This window comes from Cervus elaphus, chromosome 5 (genome assembly GCF_910594005.1).
Source record: "Cervus elaphus chromosome 5, mCerEla1.1, whole genome shotgun sequence".
Lineage (NCBI taxonomy): Eukaryota > Metazoa > Chordata > Mammalia > Artiodactyla > Cervidae > Cervus > Cervus elaphus.
The window spans coordinates 65,254,867-65,271,397 of NC_057819.1; the positions used below are offsets into that span (position 1 = coordinate 65,254,867).

General features: G+C 36.6%; 1 protein-coding gene across 2 annotated transcripts in view; it reads left to right on the forward strand.

Moving 5' to 3' along the window:
* Positions 1-16,531, forward strand: part of MND1 (meiotic nuclear divisions 1) — an 80,484-nt gene that overhangs the window by 50,072 nt on the left and 13,881 nt on the right. For both annotated transcript variants that reach the window (XM_043902647.1, XM_043902646.1), the window contains exons 6-7: positions 538-652; positions 15,415-15,459. In XM_043902647.1, the coding sequence (XP_043758582.1) occupies positions 538-652; positions 15,415-15,459 (160 nt within the window). The remainder of the gene's footprint in view (positions 1-537; positions 653-15,414; positions 15,460-16,531) is intronic.

Consider the following 16,531-nt stretch of genomic DNA (forward strand, 5'->3'; position numbering starts at 1 on the left):
TGTGGCTAGAAATTTCAAATACTGTTTATTGGATCATTTTGTGTTTCAAAATTTTATTTTGGTTTACCTTTAAAGAAAAGTGATGGGAGGTCACAGTTCTATTGTTTCTGATATCTTTAAATATTTTTAAAGGTCAGTCATTCTTGAAGACTAGGAAATTATCTAGAACACTTTTTTTTAAGGAAAACTTTATACTGTCTGATGTTGCCATAAAATTTAGTGTGTGTGTGTGTGTGTATATATATACAGTCTTGTGAAACTCTCCAAAAAATGACCATTTGTCATGTAATGACAAATGACAACTGTTATGTAATGACAATCATCTTTGAGTTTCCATTTGGTTAACATATATAATGGGAGATTGCAGAGAAAAATGAGAATTGAGTTTGTTCTTATACTGTGAATATATGTATGTTGTTGTCAAAAGCCTAATGCATATCAGTTATGAGAAATAAGATAAAAATGTTTATAAAGTGTATAATCTTAAAACATGGCATTTTGTTTGTCTTATTGGACATAACATTATTTTGAATGCAGGAAGAGCGAACTATGCTGGCAAAAGAGCTTTCTTCTCTTCGAGACCAAAGGGAACAGCTAAAGGCTGAAGTAGAAAAATACAGAGAATGTGACCCACAAGTTGTGGAAGAAATACGTAAGTTTGTGTTACTCCCTAAGAGTTCTTAAATTTGCTAATGAAAGATACTTTATACTTCTAGTTGCTGGTAACCATTCTCCATGTATATGAGAAAATAAAGCCCTTAATGCTATTAATATTTCCATTAAGGAGTCTTAATGTTAAAGCACTGAACAGTCAAAGCTGAGCATTTCAGGAATCAGGAGAGTTGGTGGGGTAGGATAAAGACATAAAATACAAGCTCAGGAGGCTGAGGAGTCAGAGAAGGAACTAAGTTGGCCTCAAGTACCTTGTATCCAGAAAGAAATACACCATTACAGGAAAAGAATACCAAAAGATTTGAGTTAACAAGTTGCAGAAAATTAGTCTGTGTGTTGACTTGCCATTTGAATATTCCAGTGATGTTTCTCCTTACTTTTAAACCAGAGTCCCCAAAGCTTCATTTTCAATATTTTTTTTGTACTTTTATATAAAGATAGAATTTTGAATACTTGAGGAAATGAGAGGTATTATACTTAATTGTTTAGAAAAATATGCATAACTTTTTTCATATTTTTCTCTCTTAGCTTGTCTTTTCATTTAGGAAATTATCAAGTGAAAGATTTAGAAAAATGGATATTATAGTATGTGATTGACGGCTTTGAGAGAAAATTGAAAATATTTAATGTTTTTAAATTAACCTGAGGACAGTTTGATTACAGTTAAGTTTAATGGTGTTATTTATAACTAAAAAAGTATTAAGCAGTTCAGTTAGTGTAATCTAAAGTTAAACTTAATTTTAGAGACAGATTCTACTTTGCACAACTCCAAGAGGTGTCATTCAAATACATGTAGTACACGGCCTAGATAATATATATTAGCCCTGATTCAGCTGATTACCCAGGGTGATTTTCAAAGCAAAGTGGAGACTTTGAAAGAAGAACCGTCTGTGCCAGTCATTTTCTGTGAATTATTTGAGGAGATATTTTGACTCTTTCATGCTGCCCACGGTTTCATTTCATGTATCATCTTCCTACAGAAGAAACTATTGATACTAACCAAATCTGCTTCAGAATTAACCACTTTAATCTGTTTTATTAAAGTTTTAACTAATATCAAGTGACCCTCAGTGTACACAGGCACATCAAAGCAGCAGGAGACAGTTAGGCGTTCACTACTCGGAGGCGAGGCCTCGTCGTGAGTCATCTGCAAAAGGAAACACCGACTACTTGTTACAGAGAACATCAAATATTGTGTCTCCTACCCAGAGCAGTGTCTCATCAAAAGAGCATTTTTAAGAACAGTATTCTTACCCAGATTTGTAATACTTCGGGTGGCTTATTTTCAGGATCAGCATAGCTGTTCCCTCTGGCAGTTGATCATGAAAATTCTGTTTCAGGAACCAAATATGATCTTTCGTCTATTACTTTCACTTGAATCTACCTTCCTGATTTTAGTTTTGTATAATTCTTGGACTTTTTTCTTGAAGTGTCAACTCTTTGCTTACCTGCCTTATTCTCTTCTCTGTCTAGGGACCCACAGCTCATAGCCACACCCAGCCATGGCTTCTGCTTTTCACTTTGTGGTCCCTATTGTATTGCCACAGCTCTTTCCCTGGGCAGGTGACTGTGACTAATATCACCTCCACTTGTAACCTCCCATTTTTACAGACTTCTCCACAGTTAGATTGTATCTGTCCACTCAGGAATGACTAAAAACTCTTATTTAGGCTTTCAAAATTACTCTGACCTTTACTGATGGTGATCCTAAGCCAGTAGATCTTGTAGTGCAGAAAATCAATAGGGATTCTGTGCCAGACTAATTCATGAAGTGGGAAAACTTATTTCGAGCGTGTAACTTCAGATTTGACATTCCTTGTACCTCTGAACCACGGAGCAATTTTGGCAAGTGCATCACTTTTTAGAAAGATAGTAAAACTTGAAGGGAGAAGTTTCAGGTATATTAAAGGTGATGGATTTTCTGGAGAGTAGACTAGCATAGTTGAGATAGAAGTTGCAACTGTAACTTTGTACTAGTTGCCTGAATTCTCTCCATCTTAACCTTTAAATTTCTAACAGTTTGGTAACTTATTTCTCAACCCAAGGAAATATGTTAATGTGAATGAGTTTTAAGCAGGGTAGGAGGGCTAAGTCAGCGAGAAGAAAAATTTTCTAGTTTACAGTAAGTTAATAGATTTTATCTCTCTTCATCAACACCACACCTAGATTATCTTTTAGTATTTATTTATGCCACCATATAAGGTGAATCTGTATTTGGGTTCTATAGAATTTATAATCATGGATCTGTTACACATATATAAACTTTAGACATTTTCACATTGTACATTTTTTACATTAATAGGAGAATGAGAGGATAAGAGTCTTTCCTGGCTTTGTGGAAAGCCAGAAAAAAATCCATTTTTTCATTCCATTAAAAAATCATCTATTTTTATAAAATATATAATTATAGAAAATTTCATATTAAATAGACAGTAGATATCTAGGATAATTACATTATTTCAAAAAATATATTTTAGATGTGAAGGTAGAATATTTTTTCCTATGGAAACTACAGAACTACAATCAGAATGAAAAAAAAAAAAGCTGTCAGAACCTGTATACCTATAGAAAGAATTTTTAGACTAACTTTAGTTCATACTTTTATGGAGAAATGCCTAGTCCTCTGCTTTTAAAATTCAGAACAGCTCACAAAAGTTTATTCAAATGTGGCACTTTGACTTTCAGCCAAGATAAAGCAGTAATGTACTGAACTTATGCACACATAAAAACAAAAAACGCGAAATAATGGTTTCCAAGATACTTGAAATTAGATGGCAAAGAAAAGTGATTCCTAGAAAAAGGAAACAGACAAAGTAAGCCTTACAATTATCCCAACTTATTTTTTTTTGAGAGAGTTTCCTGACTGCAGCACAAGGAAGGAGAACCTCGGAAAGTCAGGATGAAGCTGAGAGTCAGGGAGACCAGCGTGGACAGAGTTCACAGGGCAGCATTCTGGAGGGCAGAGAGGGGCCCAGACAGAGAGCCCTCTCCTCTCGGGTATTCTGTGCACGCATATGAGGAGACTGCCCAAAGCTGAGGAGAGAACGACCGCAGAGGGCCAGACGAGAGGGCTGGGGTAGTGTCTGTTCTCACCAGCCGGATTAGACGCATTTATAATTCACGAGGCATTGAGTAGAGTATCCAAGGTGGACTGAGCTCTACCCTCAACCCAGCTAACACACCGTAAGAGCAAGTCTTGAAAGCATCAAATTATTGCAAGATAACTTAAATGCATTCCAGACAAAGCTCAGTGATATACAAATACAAAAGTACCCAGCAGTGTAAAATTCATAATGTCTGGCATACGATGAAAGATTACCAGGCATACAAAGAAGTAGGAAAAATATGTTCATTAGTGAGAAGAATACTCCTTCAATCAAAACTGATCCAGAATTGACACAGATAATAGAATTAGAAGACCATAAATGTAAAAGTTATTGTGAAAGTGAAAGTTGCTCAGTCGTGTCTGACTTTTTGCAACCTCATGGACTATACAGCCCATGGAATTCTCTAGGCCAGAATACTGAACTGGGTAACCTTTCTCTTCTCCAGGGGATCTTCCCAACCCAGGGATTGAACCCAAGTCTCCTGCATTGCAGGTGGATTCTAAATGTATTCTATATTTTCAAAAAGTAAGTAGAAACATTGACGACATAAAAAAGATCCAAGCCAAACTTCTGGAGATGAACACTACAGTGTCTGAAAAGAAAAATGCACTGGATTGGATTAATAGCAGACTAAACTTGCAGCAGAAGAAAGGATTAGTGTATTTAAAGACTATGGCAATAAATATGATCCAAAATGAAACTCAGAGGAAAAGAAAAATTTTTAATGAAAATAGCATCTGTGAAATATAAGACAACTTCAATTACCCTAATATATATGTAATTGGAGTCCTAGAAGGAGTGTGTATTGGGGGTGGGGGCACAGTAGGGGCGTTTCAGGTCAGAAAAATATCTGAGGAAATAAAGGCTAAATTTTTTTCAAATTTTATTAAAACTGTAAACCCACAGATTCAGGAAATTTAAATATGTAGGTAGTAAATAGCAGTAATTTTCTTATCACTAAATCTAAAGAACTTTTTTAGGCTTTAACTTAACTGACCTGAAATCCTCTTTCCTCAATGAGATTATTGTTTTTAAAATGTGCTTTTTGATAATGAGGAACTTCCCAGGATTTGGCTATCATATTATTGCAGAACAGATTAAAGGATTATGAGTTTCACAAATTGATTTTAATAGGATTTTGTTCTTAATAGCATGGCTATAACACCCAAATTATAACAGTCAGGCTTGTCCTTAAGTATATAATGGCTTATTTAGAAGCAGTTTTTCTGTGGGTAATAGCTATAACCTATATGTCCATGTAGATACAGCTCTGTATTATCTTTTATTTCTCAATCCCTGCAGGAAATATTCATATTTCATCATGCTAATTGAATTAAAGTGAGAACAGATAAACTGTAATAAAAATGAATTCTCACAGTAAAAGGTTTGGAAAGTAAATCTTAGAAGTACTTAAGAGATTTTTCTTAGAAGTAAATGCCCAGATGACAATGAAAATGGTGGAGTAAGGACCTTTGAAAATGTACCCTTCCACGAAAACTGGAAAAAATTATTACAGCTTTTCCAGAACTCTAGAAACTAACCAAAGACTTACCTAGTCAAGAAAAATGGCCAGATTTCTGTAAGAAGAGCAGACTTTGTGGTGTTCAACTTGCCCTACTCCCATCTTCTGCTCTCCAGCTCAAGAGTAACCTTGAGAAAAAGCAGCCCCGCATTCTTAGTATCAGAGAGAGTAGAATGGACCTGGAGCTCTGTAAGACCCTCATGCCAAAGAATTGTTGTCATTATTTGGCAACCTTGATGCTCCCCTAAAAGCTACCAATAGATGGTATTGCCTTTTTTGACCGGACTTGGAATATGCCCATCACTAACAGGGGAGCATCCCTGGGGAGTGTTTGTCTGAAACTGTTACAGGCAAGAATTTTAACTTCACAGGTCTCTTGGGTGATGAATAAGTTAAAAACAGTGGACTAACCAAAAAATTTTAAAGGAGAAGCCAAAAGAGATGTTCATAGATACCTTGAAATCAGCATATTCCTAGAAATCTAAGCGCCCATACACACGTTGGGCTCTACACACGTTGCTCATTCTCATAGAAAACCTGAAGTGGTCCTAACCTCCCACTGCCTGCTGACCTTGACACTCTGTATAGAGGTGGAGGCTACAGCAGAGTTGTAAATCACTTAACAATATTGTTGGAACATGCTCAAGCACACACACACAGCCTCTCAGCAGAGATGTGAAGATTTAGTCCAGGTGTAAAGGAAGTCTCCATTCAGTCACTGGCTGACCAATAAGCACACTGACTGGAGACTGCAGTAGCCATACATAACAAAAATACAGACTTCACAGAATTCGTTCAGAGAAATCTCTAGCTAAACAATAACTACGAGTGGCTGCAACAGCAACCCTGGGAAGGTGAGAAGAATCAGATTTCCAAAATTGAAATATCATATTATTGTAAATGTCCAACTTCCAGTGAAAAATTGCAAGACATGCAAAGAAATAAGAAAATATAGCTCATGTATGATTTTGAACTTTGAATCAGCAATTTAAATATGTTAAAAGAGCTAAAGAAAAACATGTTGGACTTCCCTGGTGATACAGTAGATACAAATCCACCTGCCAATGCAGGGGATATGGGTTCAATCCCCGGTCCAGGAAGATTCCACATGCTGTGGAGCAACTAAGCATGCAAGCCACAACTACTGCAAGCCCACGAGGCACTGCTGAAGCCCATGTGCCTGGGACCTGTGCTCTGCAATGAGAGAAACCACCGCAGTGAAGTGCGCTTGAAGTGCACCACTGCTGCAACAAAGAGGAGCCCCTTTACGCTGCAACCAGAGAGAGCCCTCACACAGAGATGAAGACCCAGTGCAACCAAAAGTGAATACACTATTTAAAGAGAGAAAAGGTATGTCTAAAGCAGAGTACATCATGCGAAATGCCAGGCTGGATGAAGCACAAGCTGGAATCAAGATTGCTGGGAGAAATATCAGTAACCTCAGATATGCAGATGACACCACCCTTATGGCAGAAAGTGAAGAACTAAAGAGCCTCTGATGAAAGTGAAAGAGGAGAGTGAAAAAGCTGGCTTAAAACTCAACATTCAGAAAACTAAGATCATGGCATCTGGTCCCATCACTTCATAGCAGACAGATGGGGAAACAATGGAAACAGTGACAGATTTTATTTTGGGGGGCTCCAATATCACTGCAGGTGGTGACTGAAGTCATGAAATTAAAAGATGCTTGCTCTTTGGAAGGAAAGTTTGACCAACCTAGACAGCATATTAAAAAGCAGAGACATTACTTTGCCAACAAAGGCCTGTCTAGTCAAAGCTATGGTTTTTCCAGTGGTCATGTATGGATGTGAGAGTTGGACTATAAAGAAAGCTGAACGCCGAAGAATTGATGCTTTTGACCTGTGGTGTTGGAGAAGGCTCTTGAGAGTCCTTTGGACTGCAAGGAGATGCAACCAGTGCATCCTAAAGGAAATCAGTCCTGAAGATTCATTGGAAGGACTGATGCTGAAGCTGAAACTCCCATACTTTGGCTACCTGATGTGAAGAACTGACTCATTGGGAAAGATCCTGATGCTGGGAAAGATTGAAGATGGGAGAAGGGGACAACAGCAGATGAAATGATTGGATGGCATCACCGACTCAGTGGACACGAGTTTGAGCAAGCTCTGGGAGTTGATGATGGACAGGGAGCCCTGATATGCTGCAGTCCATGGGATCACAAAGAGTCGGACATGACTGAGCAACTGAACTGAACTAAACGAACTAAAGGAAAATCTGTGAATGATACATCAAATACAGTAATCCCCTACATACAAATGAGTTCCATTCCAAGAGCACATTCGTAAGTGGAACAGTTAGTCTAGATACCAAGCAACACAATCGGCTATATAGTACTATACTATATACTGTAATAGGTTATAATACTTTTCACACAAATAATACATTTAAAAAACACAAAAAATAAAGCTTACTGCACAGTACCTTGAAAAGTACAATAGTATAGTACAACTGCTGACATTAGGAACTGGCATCCAGTGAACAGGCAAGATGAGTTAGCGACTGGAGAGGAGGTAGGAGATGGTAGGGTTGAAGTATTGTCAGCAGTAGGAGACAGAGGGCAAACTGCAGTTTCACTCATGTCTGATGATGGCACAGGTTCTGGTTCCTTGCTAGATTCAGTTCTATCTACCTTCTTGGAAGAAAGATCCAGTGATGTCTGGGAAGTAGCTCTTGCTGTCCCATCACAGAGGATGACATGGTAACATTGGATTGCATCTGGACAGCTGCTGCAACTTTTGTGTGCCCTTCTACCTTACCGTTTCCCGCATCGAGAATTTCTTCAGCTGTTCCTTCTTGTCTGTCGCTGTTTTCTCTGAACCTCCTGTTCCATTTTTTTGCCTCACTCCACTCTTAATTATTTTCACTTTTGTTTTCATCATTATCACTTGGCACTTCTTAGCACCAGCTACATTACCATGGCTTTTGTACTTGCTCTTGGACATCCTGGACTTGAAATAAAGATACTGTACTGCTGTCCTCCATACACTACCGTACAGTAAAGCACACAGAAGCACACCCACCTGTAGAGGACGCGTGCATGTGCCAGTGTATGCTAGACACGAGAACTGACTTACCTGACTGGACGTCCGAACGCACGTCTGCATGTTTGAAGGTTCATATGGAAGGTGTTTACTGTAGAGAATATAAATAAAGAGGGAGGATAAAGAAGGAACCAAGTAGAAATTCTGGCACTGACAACTATAGTAACTAACTGAAAAATTCACTGGAAGGATTAACAGCAGATTTGAGCAGGCAAAAGAAAGTTATCTTCAGTAACTTGAAGATAGTTCTATTGAGATAATCCAATCTGAGAAACAGATTAGAAAGAATGAAAAAGCATTAATAGAGTCTCACAAACCTATGGTATGGTATCAGGAATGCCAACATTCTCATAATGACTGTCCCAGAAGGAAATGAGAGAGAAAGCTGCCAAAGGAGTAAAAGCTGAAAATGTCTCAAATCTGATGAAAAACATTAATTTACACATCGAAAAAGCTTAACAAACTCCAGTTAGGACAACCTCAAAGAGATCCATACATAAACTCATAATAGTCAAACTGTCAATTGAAGGCAATAAAAAAAGAAGTAATTCATCATATATAATGTATCTTCAATCAGATTCTTAGAAGCCATAGTTGCCAGAGATATTAAAATGACATATTCAAAATGATGAAAGGAAAAGCTGTCAACCAAGAATTCTATATATGGAAATATTTTTCTTCAAAAATGAAAAACAAACTAAGATATTCTCAGGTAAATAATTGAAAGAGTTTGTTATGAAAAAAATATAGAATTCCTTCTGGTTGGAGTGAAAGAATAGTAGATAGTAACTTGATCAACTTGAAGAAATAAAGTAGATTTATAGGAGTAAATCTAAAGGATAGTATTGTGTATTTTTGTTCGTATCTGTTACATTCTCCTATCCAATTTAAATTATAGCTACATAAAGCAATGATAAACATGTTTTAGGGCATGCAATGTATAAAATACATTTTGTGACAGTAACAGCATAAAAGTGGGGAGGAAATGGAGCTATATAGGAGCAAAACTTTCCTAATTTAGTAGTAATTCTAATTAAAATGTTAATAGTCATCCCTAGGGCAATCACTAAGAAAATAACCCAAAAATATTTGGTAAAAGAAATAAAGGAATTAAAATGATACGCTAAAAATTGCCATTTAGCATAAAATGAAGCAATAGTGGAGGAACTGAGGAAGAAAAATTATATGACTTATAGAAAATAAATAGCAGATAAAAATCCTACTTTATCAGTAATTACATTAAATGTAAATAGATTAAAATCTAATTCAAAGGCGGGGATCAGCATGATAGATTGAAAACACATAAACTACTGTCTACAAAAGACTCACATTTGACTCAAAGACACAAATATGGTAAAAGTAAAAGCTGGAAAAAGATTACATGAAAACAGTAACCAAAAGCAAGCTAGAGTGGCTAAACCAATACCAGAGAAAATTGACTTTAAGACAGAAATTGATGCTGGAGACAAAGAAGTACAGTTTATAATTATAATCATAAAGGGGTCAATTCTTCAAGATGATATGACAATTATAAACACATATACAGCAAACAATAGAGAATTGAAATACATAAAACAAAACCCAAAAGTATTTGAAGGGATAGACAATTCAACAATAATAATTAAAAATTTCAGTTCTCCATTTTGAGTAAAGAATGGAACAGAAGGATGGAACTTAAGCAAGAAATTAGAAGACTAAAAGCTACAGACCGACTGAATCTCTCTGGGACACTCCGTAGCACCAGAAGACTTTCCCTTCTCATGTGCTCAGTCGCTCAGCTGCCTCTCACTCTCTGCGACCCGATGGGCTATATGGACCCCATGGACTGTAGCCCACCAGGCTTCTCTGTCCATGAGATTTCCCAAGCAGGAATACGGGAGTGGCTGCCATTTCCTTCTCCAGGGGATCTTCCCAGGGAAGACCCAGGGATCGAACCCAGGTCTCTTGCATCTCCTGCATTGGCAGGTGAATTCTTTACCAGTTGAGCCAACAGGGAAGCTTTATTCTTCTTAAGTACACATGAAATATTCTTAAAGATAGATCAGATGTTAAGCTTACATCTCAATAAATTTAAATAGGTTGATAATACAAAGTATGCTTTCTGATAACAGTGAAATGTAAAAGATAAATAACAAGGAAATTTGAGAAATTTACAAATATGTTGAAATGAATCAACTCGTAAGAGGGATGGCTCAAACAAAATCACAAGGGAAATTGGGAAATACTGTGAGATAGTGAAAATGAAAACATTAAGAAAACTTACTGGATGCAATGAAGACATTGGTCAGTGGAAAACTTATATTAATATATGTTTATAATTATTATTATATTATTAAGATATATTAATATATATTATATTAATATATTATTGTATTATATAATAATATAATAATGACTGTGTTAAAAATTGGGACAGCTCTCAAAAGCCTAGCTTTCTATCTTATTCTAGAAAAAGAAGAGCAAATTAAACCCAAAGCAAATATAAGGAAGAAAATAAAATGACTAGAACAGAAATAAGAGAAATGGAGAATCAAAAAAACAAGAGAAAGTCAGTGAGGTCAAAAGTTGACCCTTTTAGCAGATCAACAAACTTGACAAACCTTTGGCTAGACATCAAGAAAGAAGGAAGATTTAAATTGCTAAAATCGGAAATGAAAGAAAGATCATTATTGACCTTATAAAAAGGATTAGAAAGGAATACTATGAGCAGTGGTATGTCAATAAATTGGACAAGGTATAAGAAGTGAACAAGTTTCTAAAAGGATACAAAGTACCAAAACCAACTCAAGTAGAAATGAACTCTGCAAATAGATGTATGGGCTTCCCTGGTGACTCAGTGATGAAGAAGCTGCCTGCCAGTGCAAGAGGTGTGAGTTCAATCCTCGGGTCAGGAAGATCCCTTGGAAAAGGAGATGGGAACCCACTCCAGTATTCTTGCCTGAGAAATCCCATGGACAGAGGAGCCTGGTGTGCTGCAGTCCATGGGGCCACAAAGAGTCAGATCAGACTGAGCAACTGAACAACAAATAGATGTGTGATATGTTAAGAGATTGATTTGGGAATCGAAAGCTTCTATAATGAAACACTAAGTCTATACTGGTGAGTTCTATCAGTTTAAAGAAGTAACTCTTCAATGAAAACAGAAAAAAGCTTAGAAAAGAGAAATCACTTCCTAACTTATTCTTTGGATCTTACTCTCTAGTCAAGGTTGTATCAGTGTTACTCTGATACCCAAACCAAAGACATCATCAGGAAGAAAAACTGTAGTCAAGTATCATTTACAAATGTAAAAATTCTTGACAAAGTACTAGTAAATCAAATCCAGCAGTACGTAAAAAAGATTACACATCCTGATTAAGTGACATTTATCAGGAATGAAAGGTTGACTCAACATACAAAAATCAATCTAATGCAACATATTGGTAGAATAAAGGTGGGGTAACTCCACAAGATTGTGTCAGTAGACAAAGTATTTGATAAAATCCAACACCCTTTTGTGATAAAAACACTCAAACTGGGAATAGAAGTGAACTTCCTCAATCTAATAAAAGGGTATCTATAAAAAATGCACAGCTAACATAATGAGTGGTGAAAGACTGTATGCTTTCTCCAAGGATGTCCACTCTTACCACTTCTATTCAATATTGTACTGGAAATTCAAGCCAGGGCAATTAGGCAAGAAAGAGAAATAAAAGGCATCCGTATTAAAAATAAAAAAGCAAAGCTATCTGTTTGCAGTTGACATGATCTTAGCCCTAAGCAATCCATAAAACAACAGAATACAATTATTAGAGTTCACAAGTGAGTTCAACTGATGGCAAAATAGAAAATCAATGTGTAATAAATATTTGTATTTTATAAACCCTCAATAAACTGCCTGAAAATGAAATTGAGAAAAAATTCCACTTAGCATAGCATCAAAATGAATAAAATGCTTAAGAGAAAATTAATTGAAGAAGTACAAGGCTTGTACTGAAATCTAAACTATTAATGAAGTTAAAGATCTATATAAATAGAAACACATCCTGTGTTCATGAATTGAATGACCTACATATTTTTAAGGTGAAATACTCCCCCAGTTGGTCTAAAGATTAACTCAAATCTCCAAAATTCCACTTTCTTTTTTGTAGAAATTGTTGTTGGTTCTAAAATTCGTATGAAAATGCAAGGGACCCAAAACAGCCAAAAGAATCTTGGAGAAACAGAGTTGGAAGGCTCAAATTTCTCAGTTTCAAAACTTACTATGAAACTTGAGTCATCAACTCAGGCAGCAAAAAAAATCGTGTCATTTGCAGCAACACGCGTGGACCTAGAGAGTGTCGTACTGAGTGAGTAAGTCAGACAGAGGCAGGAATGTCTCATGACATCCCTTATGTGCAGAGTCTAAAGGAAGTGGTACAAGTGAGCTTATTTACAAAACAGACTCAGAGAGAACAAACTTAGGGTTGCAGGGGGAAGGATGAGAGGAAGGGGTAAGTAGGAAGTTTGGGATGGACAGGTACACACTGCTATTAAAATGGATAACCAACAAGGACCCACTGTATAGCATGTGGAACTCTGCTCAATGTTATGTGGCAGCGTGGATGAGAGGGGAGTTTGGGGGAGAATGGATACCTGTATATGTATGGCTGAGTCCCTTTGCTGTCCGCCTGAAATTATCACAACATTGTTAGCTGGCTATACTCCAGTACAAAATAAAAAGTTTGGGGACTTGCCTGGCGGTCCAGTGCTTAAGACTGTGCCTCCCAATATAGTGTGGGTTCGATCCTGATCAGGGAACTAAGATCCCACATACTGTGGGGTACAGCCAAAAAGTTTAAAAAAATTTTTAATAAAAATTAATTTTTGTAAAAAACTTCAGTACATCAAGGCAATTTGGTACTAGTAAATGAATAAGCATACAGGTTAATGAAATAGACTTGAGAGTCCAGAAGTAAACAAGGTTTTGAACAAGGGTACGAAGACCATTCAATCAGGACAGAATAGTGTTTTCAGCTAATGACACTTGGACACCACTGGTTATCCACATGTAAATGAGTCATCCTGGCCTCCCACTTCACGCTGTATACAGACATTTCACTCGGCTGGAGCAGAGATTTAAATGTAACAGCTAAAACTATAGAACTCTTAGGGAAAAAACATAGCTATCTGTGTCTGTACCCTTGGTTTTTTAGATATGACATCAAAAGCTCAAGCAGTCATATAAAAAGTAGATAAATTTGCCTTCATCGAAACTGACAACTTTTGTATGTCTAAGTACATTATCTCGAAAGTGAAAACAAACCCCACAAAATAGGAAAAAATAGTTGCAAATCTTATATCTGAAAAGAACTCTTATGACTCAATAATAAAAAATTGAAACACAGGCAAATGGGCTTCCATGGTGGCTCAGATGGTAAAGAATCTGCCTGCAATGCAGGAGCCCTGGGTTGAGAAGATCCCCTCAAGAAGGGAGTGGCTACCCACTCCAGTGTTCTTACCTGGAAAATTCTATGGACAGAAGAGCCTGGTGGGCTACAGTCCATGGGGTCACAGAGTTGGACACAACTGAGCAACTAACACACGAAAGATTCGAGTACATTTTTCCAAGGAAAATATACAAATGGCCAAAGAGCATGTGAAAAGAAACTCAGCATCATTGGTCATTAGGGAAATGCAAATCACAACACAAGGAGATACTCATTAGGATGACTGTTATAAAAGGAAGGCAAAATAATTATTGGTGAGGTTGTGGAAAAGCTGGAACTCTTAGATTGCTAGTGGGATTGTTAAAATGATTCAGCCACTTTGGAAAACAAGTTATCTGTTGCCCAAAATGTACATACAGTTACCATTTGAGCCAGCAATGCCACTCCCAGGTATATATACCCAAAAGAATTGAAAACATGTTCACACAAAAATTGTTATTGATATTAGTCATAACAGCCCAAATGTCCATCAACTGATGAGCCACTAAACAAAATATGGGCTATCTATACAATTATTTGATAATGAAAAGGGATGAAGTTCTGATACATGCCAAACCTTGAAAACATTGTGCCAACTGAAAAGAAGCCAGACATAATTTTATTTCTGTCAAATATCCAGCATAGGCAAATCCATAGAAACAGAAAGTAGATAGTGGTCTTCAGAGACTAGAGGGAGTAGGACTGTGGAGTGACTCGTAATAGATAAGGGATTTCCTTTCAGGTGATGAGAGCTCTGAAGATAGGTAGGGGTGATGGTTGTACAACCTTGTAAGTGTACTAAAAATCACTGAATTAGATGCTTTAATATGGTGAGTTCTGTGGTATATAAATCTTATTTCAATAAATAAGTGCTCTCATTATGACTAATGTTTATACCCATTTGATCATGGCATTGTTATGTACTGTGTAGATTAACTTGAACGACATAATATGGATACAGATACATTTAATAGCAAGATATATAATTAAATATAAAGTAAATATTTCCTCCCTCAGGGCTACTACTGTATGACCATTAAAATGTTATTGTCAGGTTTATTATGGTCTAATATGTATGCGTGCTTCCCTGGTGGCTCAGTGGTAAACAGTCCACCTGCAGGAGACATGGGTTCAATCCCTAAATCTGGAAGATCCCTTGGAAAAGGAAATAGCCACCCACTCCAGTATTCTTGCCTGGGATTGCCTGGGAAATCCCATGAACAGAGGAGTCTGGTGGGCTACAGTCCATGGGGTTGTGAGGGAGTTGGACATGACTTAGCAACTAAACAACAACAAATATGTATACACTAAAGTGCTTATCATTAAACTTATTTTGTCCTCCTCTGGTGTTGTAAATTATTTGAGAAACATCTCAGTTAAACATTTTGTTTTTAAAGAGCAAGTACAATAATAATAGTGGACATTTAGGAAAGAGATACTGTTCAAGTTGACTTTGTGTTTATGACTTATATAACTGCAACCATCTAAAATTTCTTTGGCAAGTTGAGCAGGTTTGTGAAATACATTGTCACTTATTGAGCTTCCCCCCCCCCCCAAAAAATGATATCTATATCTATATATATATATATTTTTTTTTTTTCCAGGTCAAGCAAATCAGGTGGCCAAAGAAGCTGCTAACAGATGGACTGGTATGTATTACAATGGTAATATATAGCAGTGTATTACTACCAATAAACTAGTCAAATTCTTCTACACTTTCTAGGATGTGAAATGCAGAAGCTCTTGTGCCTAGTTTTGTTTAAGAAAAGACATTTCTGGAAATGTATGTATTAAGCAAGTTTTTATATCTGAAATCATTTTTTAAGTCTTATTATGAGTTATTCTGTAAAGTATGAGACATTTTTGTAAAATAAGTGATTGCTTTCTGTTCAAGTTTTTTATAACTTTTACCCAAAAAATCACTTAGACTAATCACTTAACCTTCATATATATTAATGCAAGATACAACTTTTAAGAGTTTTGTGGAATGTGAAAGATTTGTCTTGTTCATAATATTAATTTGTTGAGGACTGACTATGAGCTAGGCATTGTAAATCCTGTCGATGATGCATTCTCATTTTATCGCCACAGCAATCTTGTGAGGTAGGTAGGATTATTATCCCTAATTTTAGAGGTGAAACTGAGGCCACTGGGAACCCACAGTTCCACAGGTGCTAAGCATTGGAACAAGGATTAGATTTCAGAGCCCAGGCTCCCACCCACTACACAGGATAGTCTTCTCTGTGTACCTGCTTTGATGTAAATGCCTCATTAACCCATTTGCCAATGGATACACCCTCTGGTGTATGCCAGGGATATTCTAAGAGATGGTAATTTATATGTCTTAAAGTTTAGAAGAAAATTAATAAATAGAGATTGTTGTGAATTATATACAAGTATGATTAATATTTTTAAAACCTATCTGGAAGTTACACTGATGCTTCTCCAGTATTGAATTATAAAATAATGGTAATTGGACTTTTCCATCCTGGTAAGAGTCTTTATTGCCTTTGTGAGTGTTACTTATCCTGGTTCTGTTTCTCTGGGAGCGCCGAGATGCAGAAAGCTTGAAGTAGCTGCCTTACTTAAGTCCAAGGTGATTAGTCACTGGAAGAAGAGGGACTTGAGCCAGATTTCCCTGATTCCATATTCAGGCTTCTGTGTTTCACAGAAAGCTTAAGAATCATTTTTCCTTGTCTGTTTTAGAATTAAAATCAATAT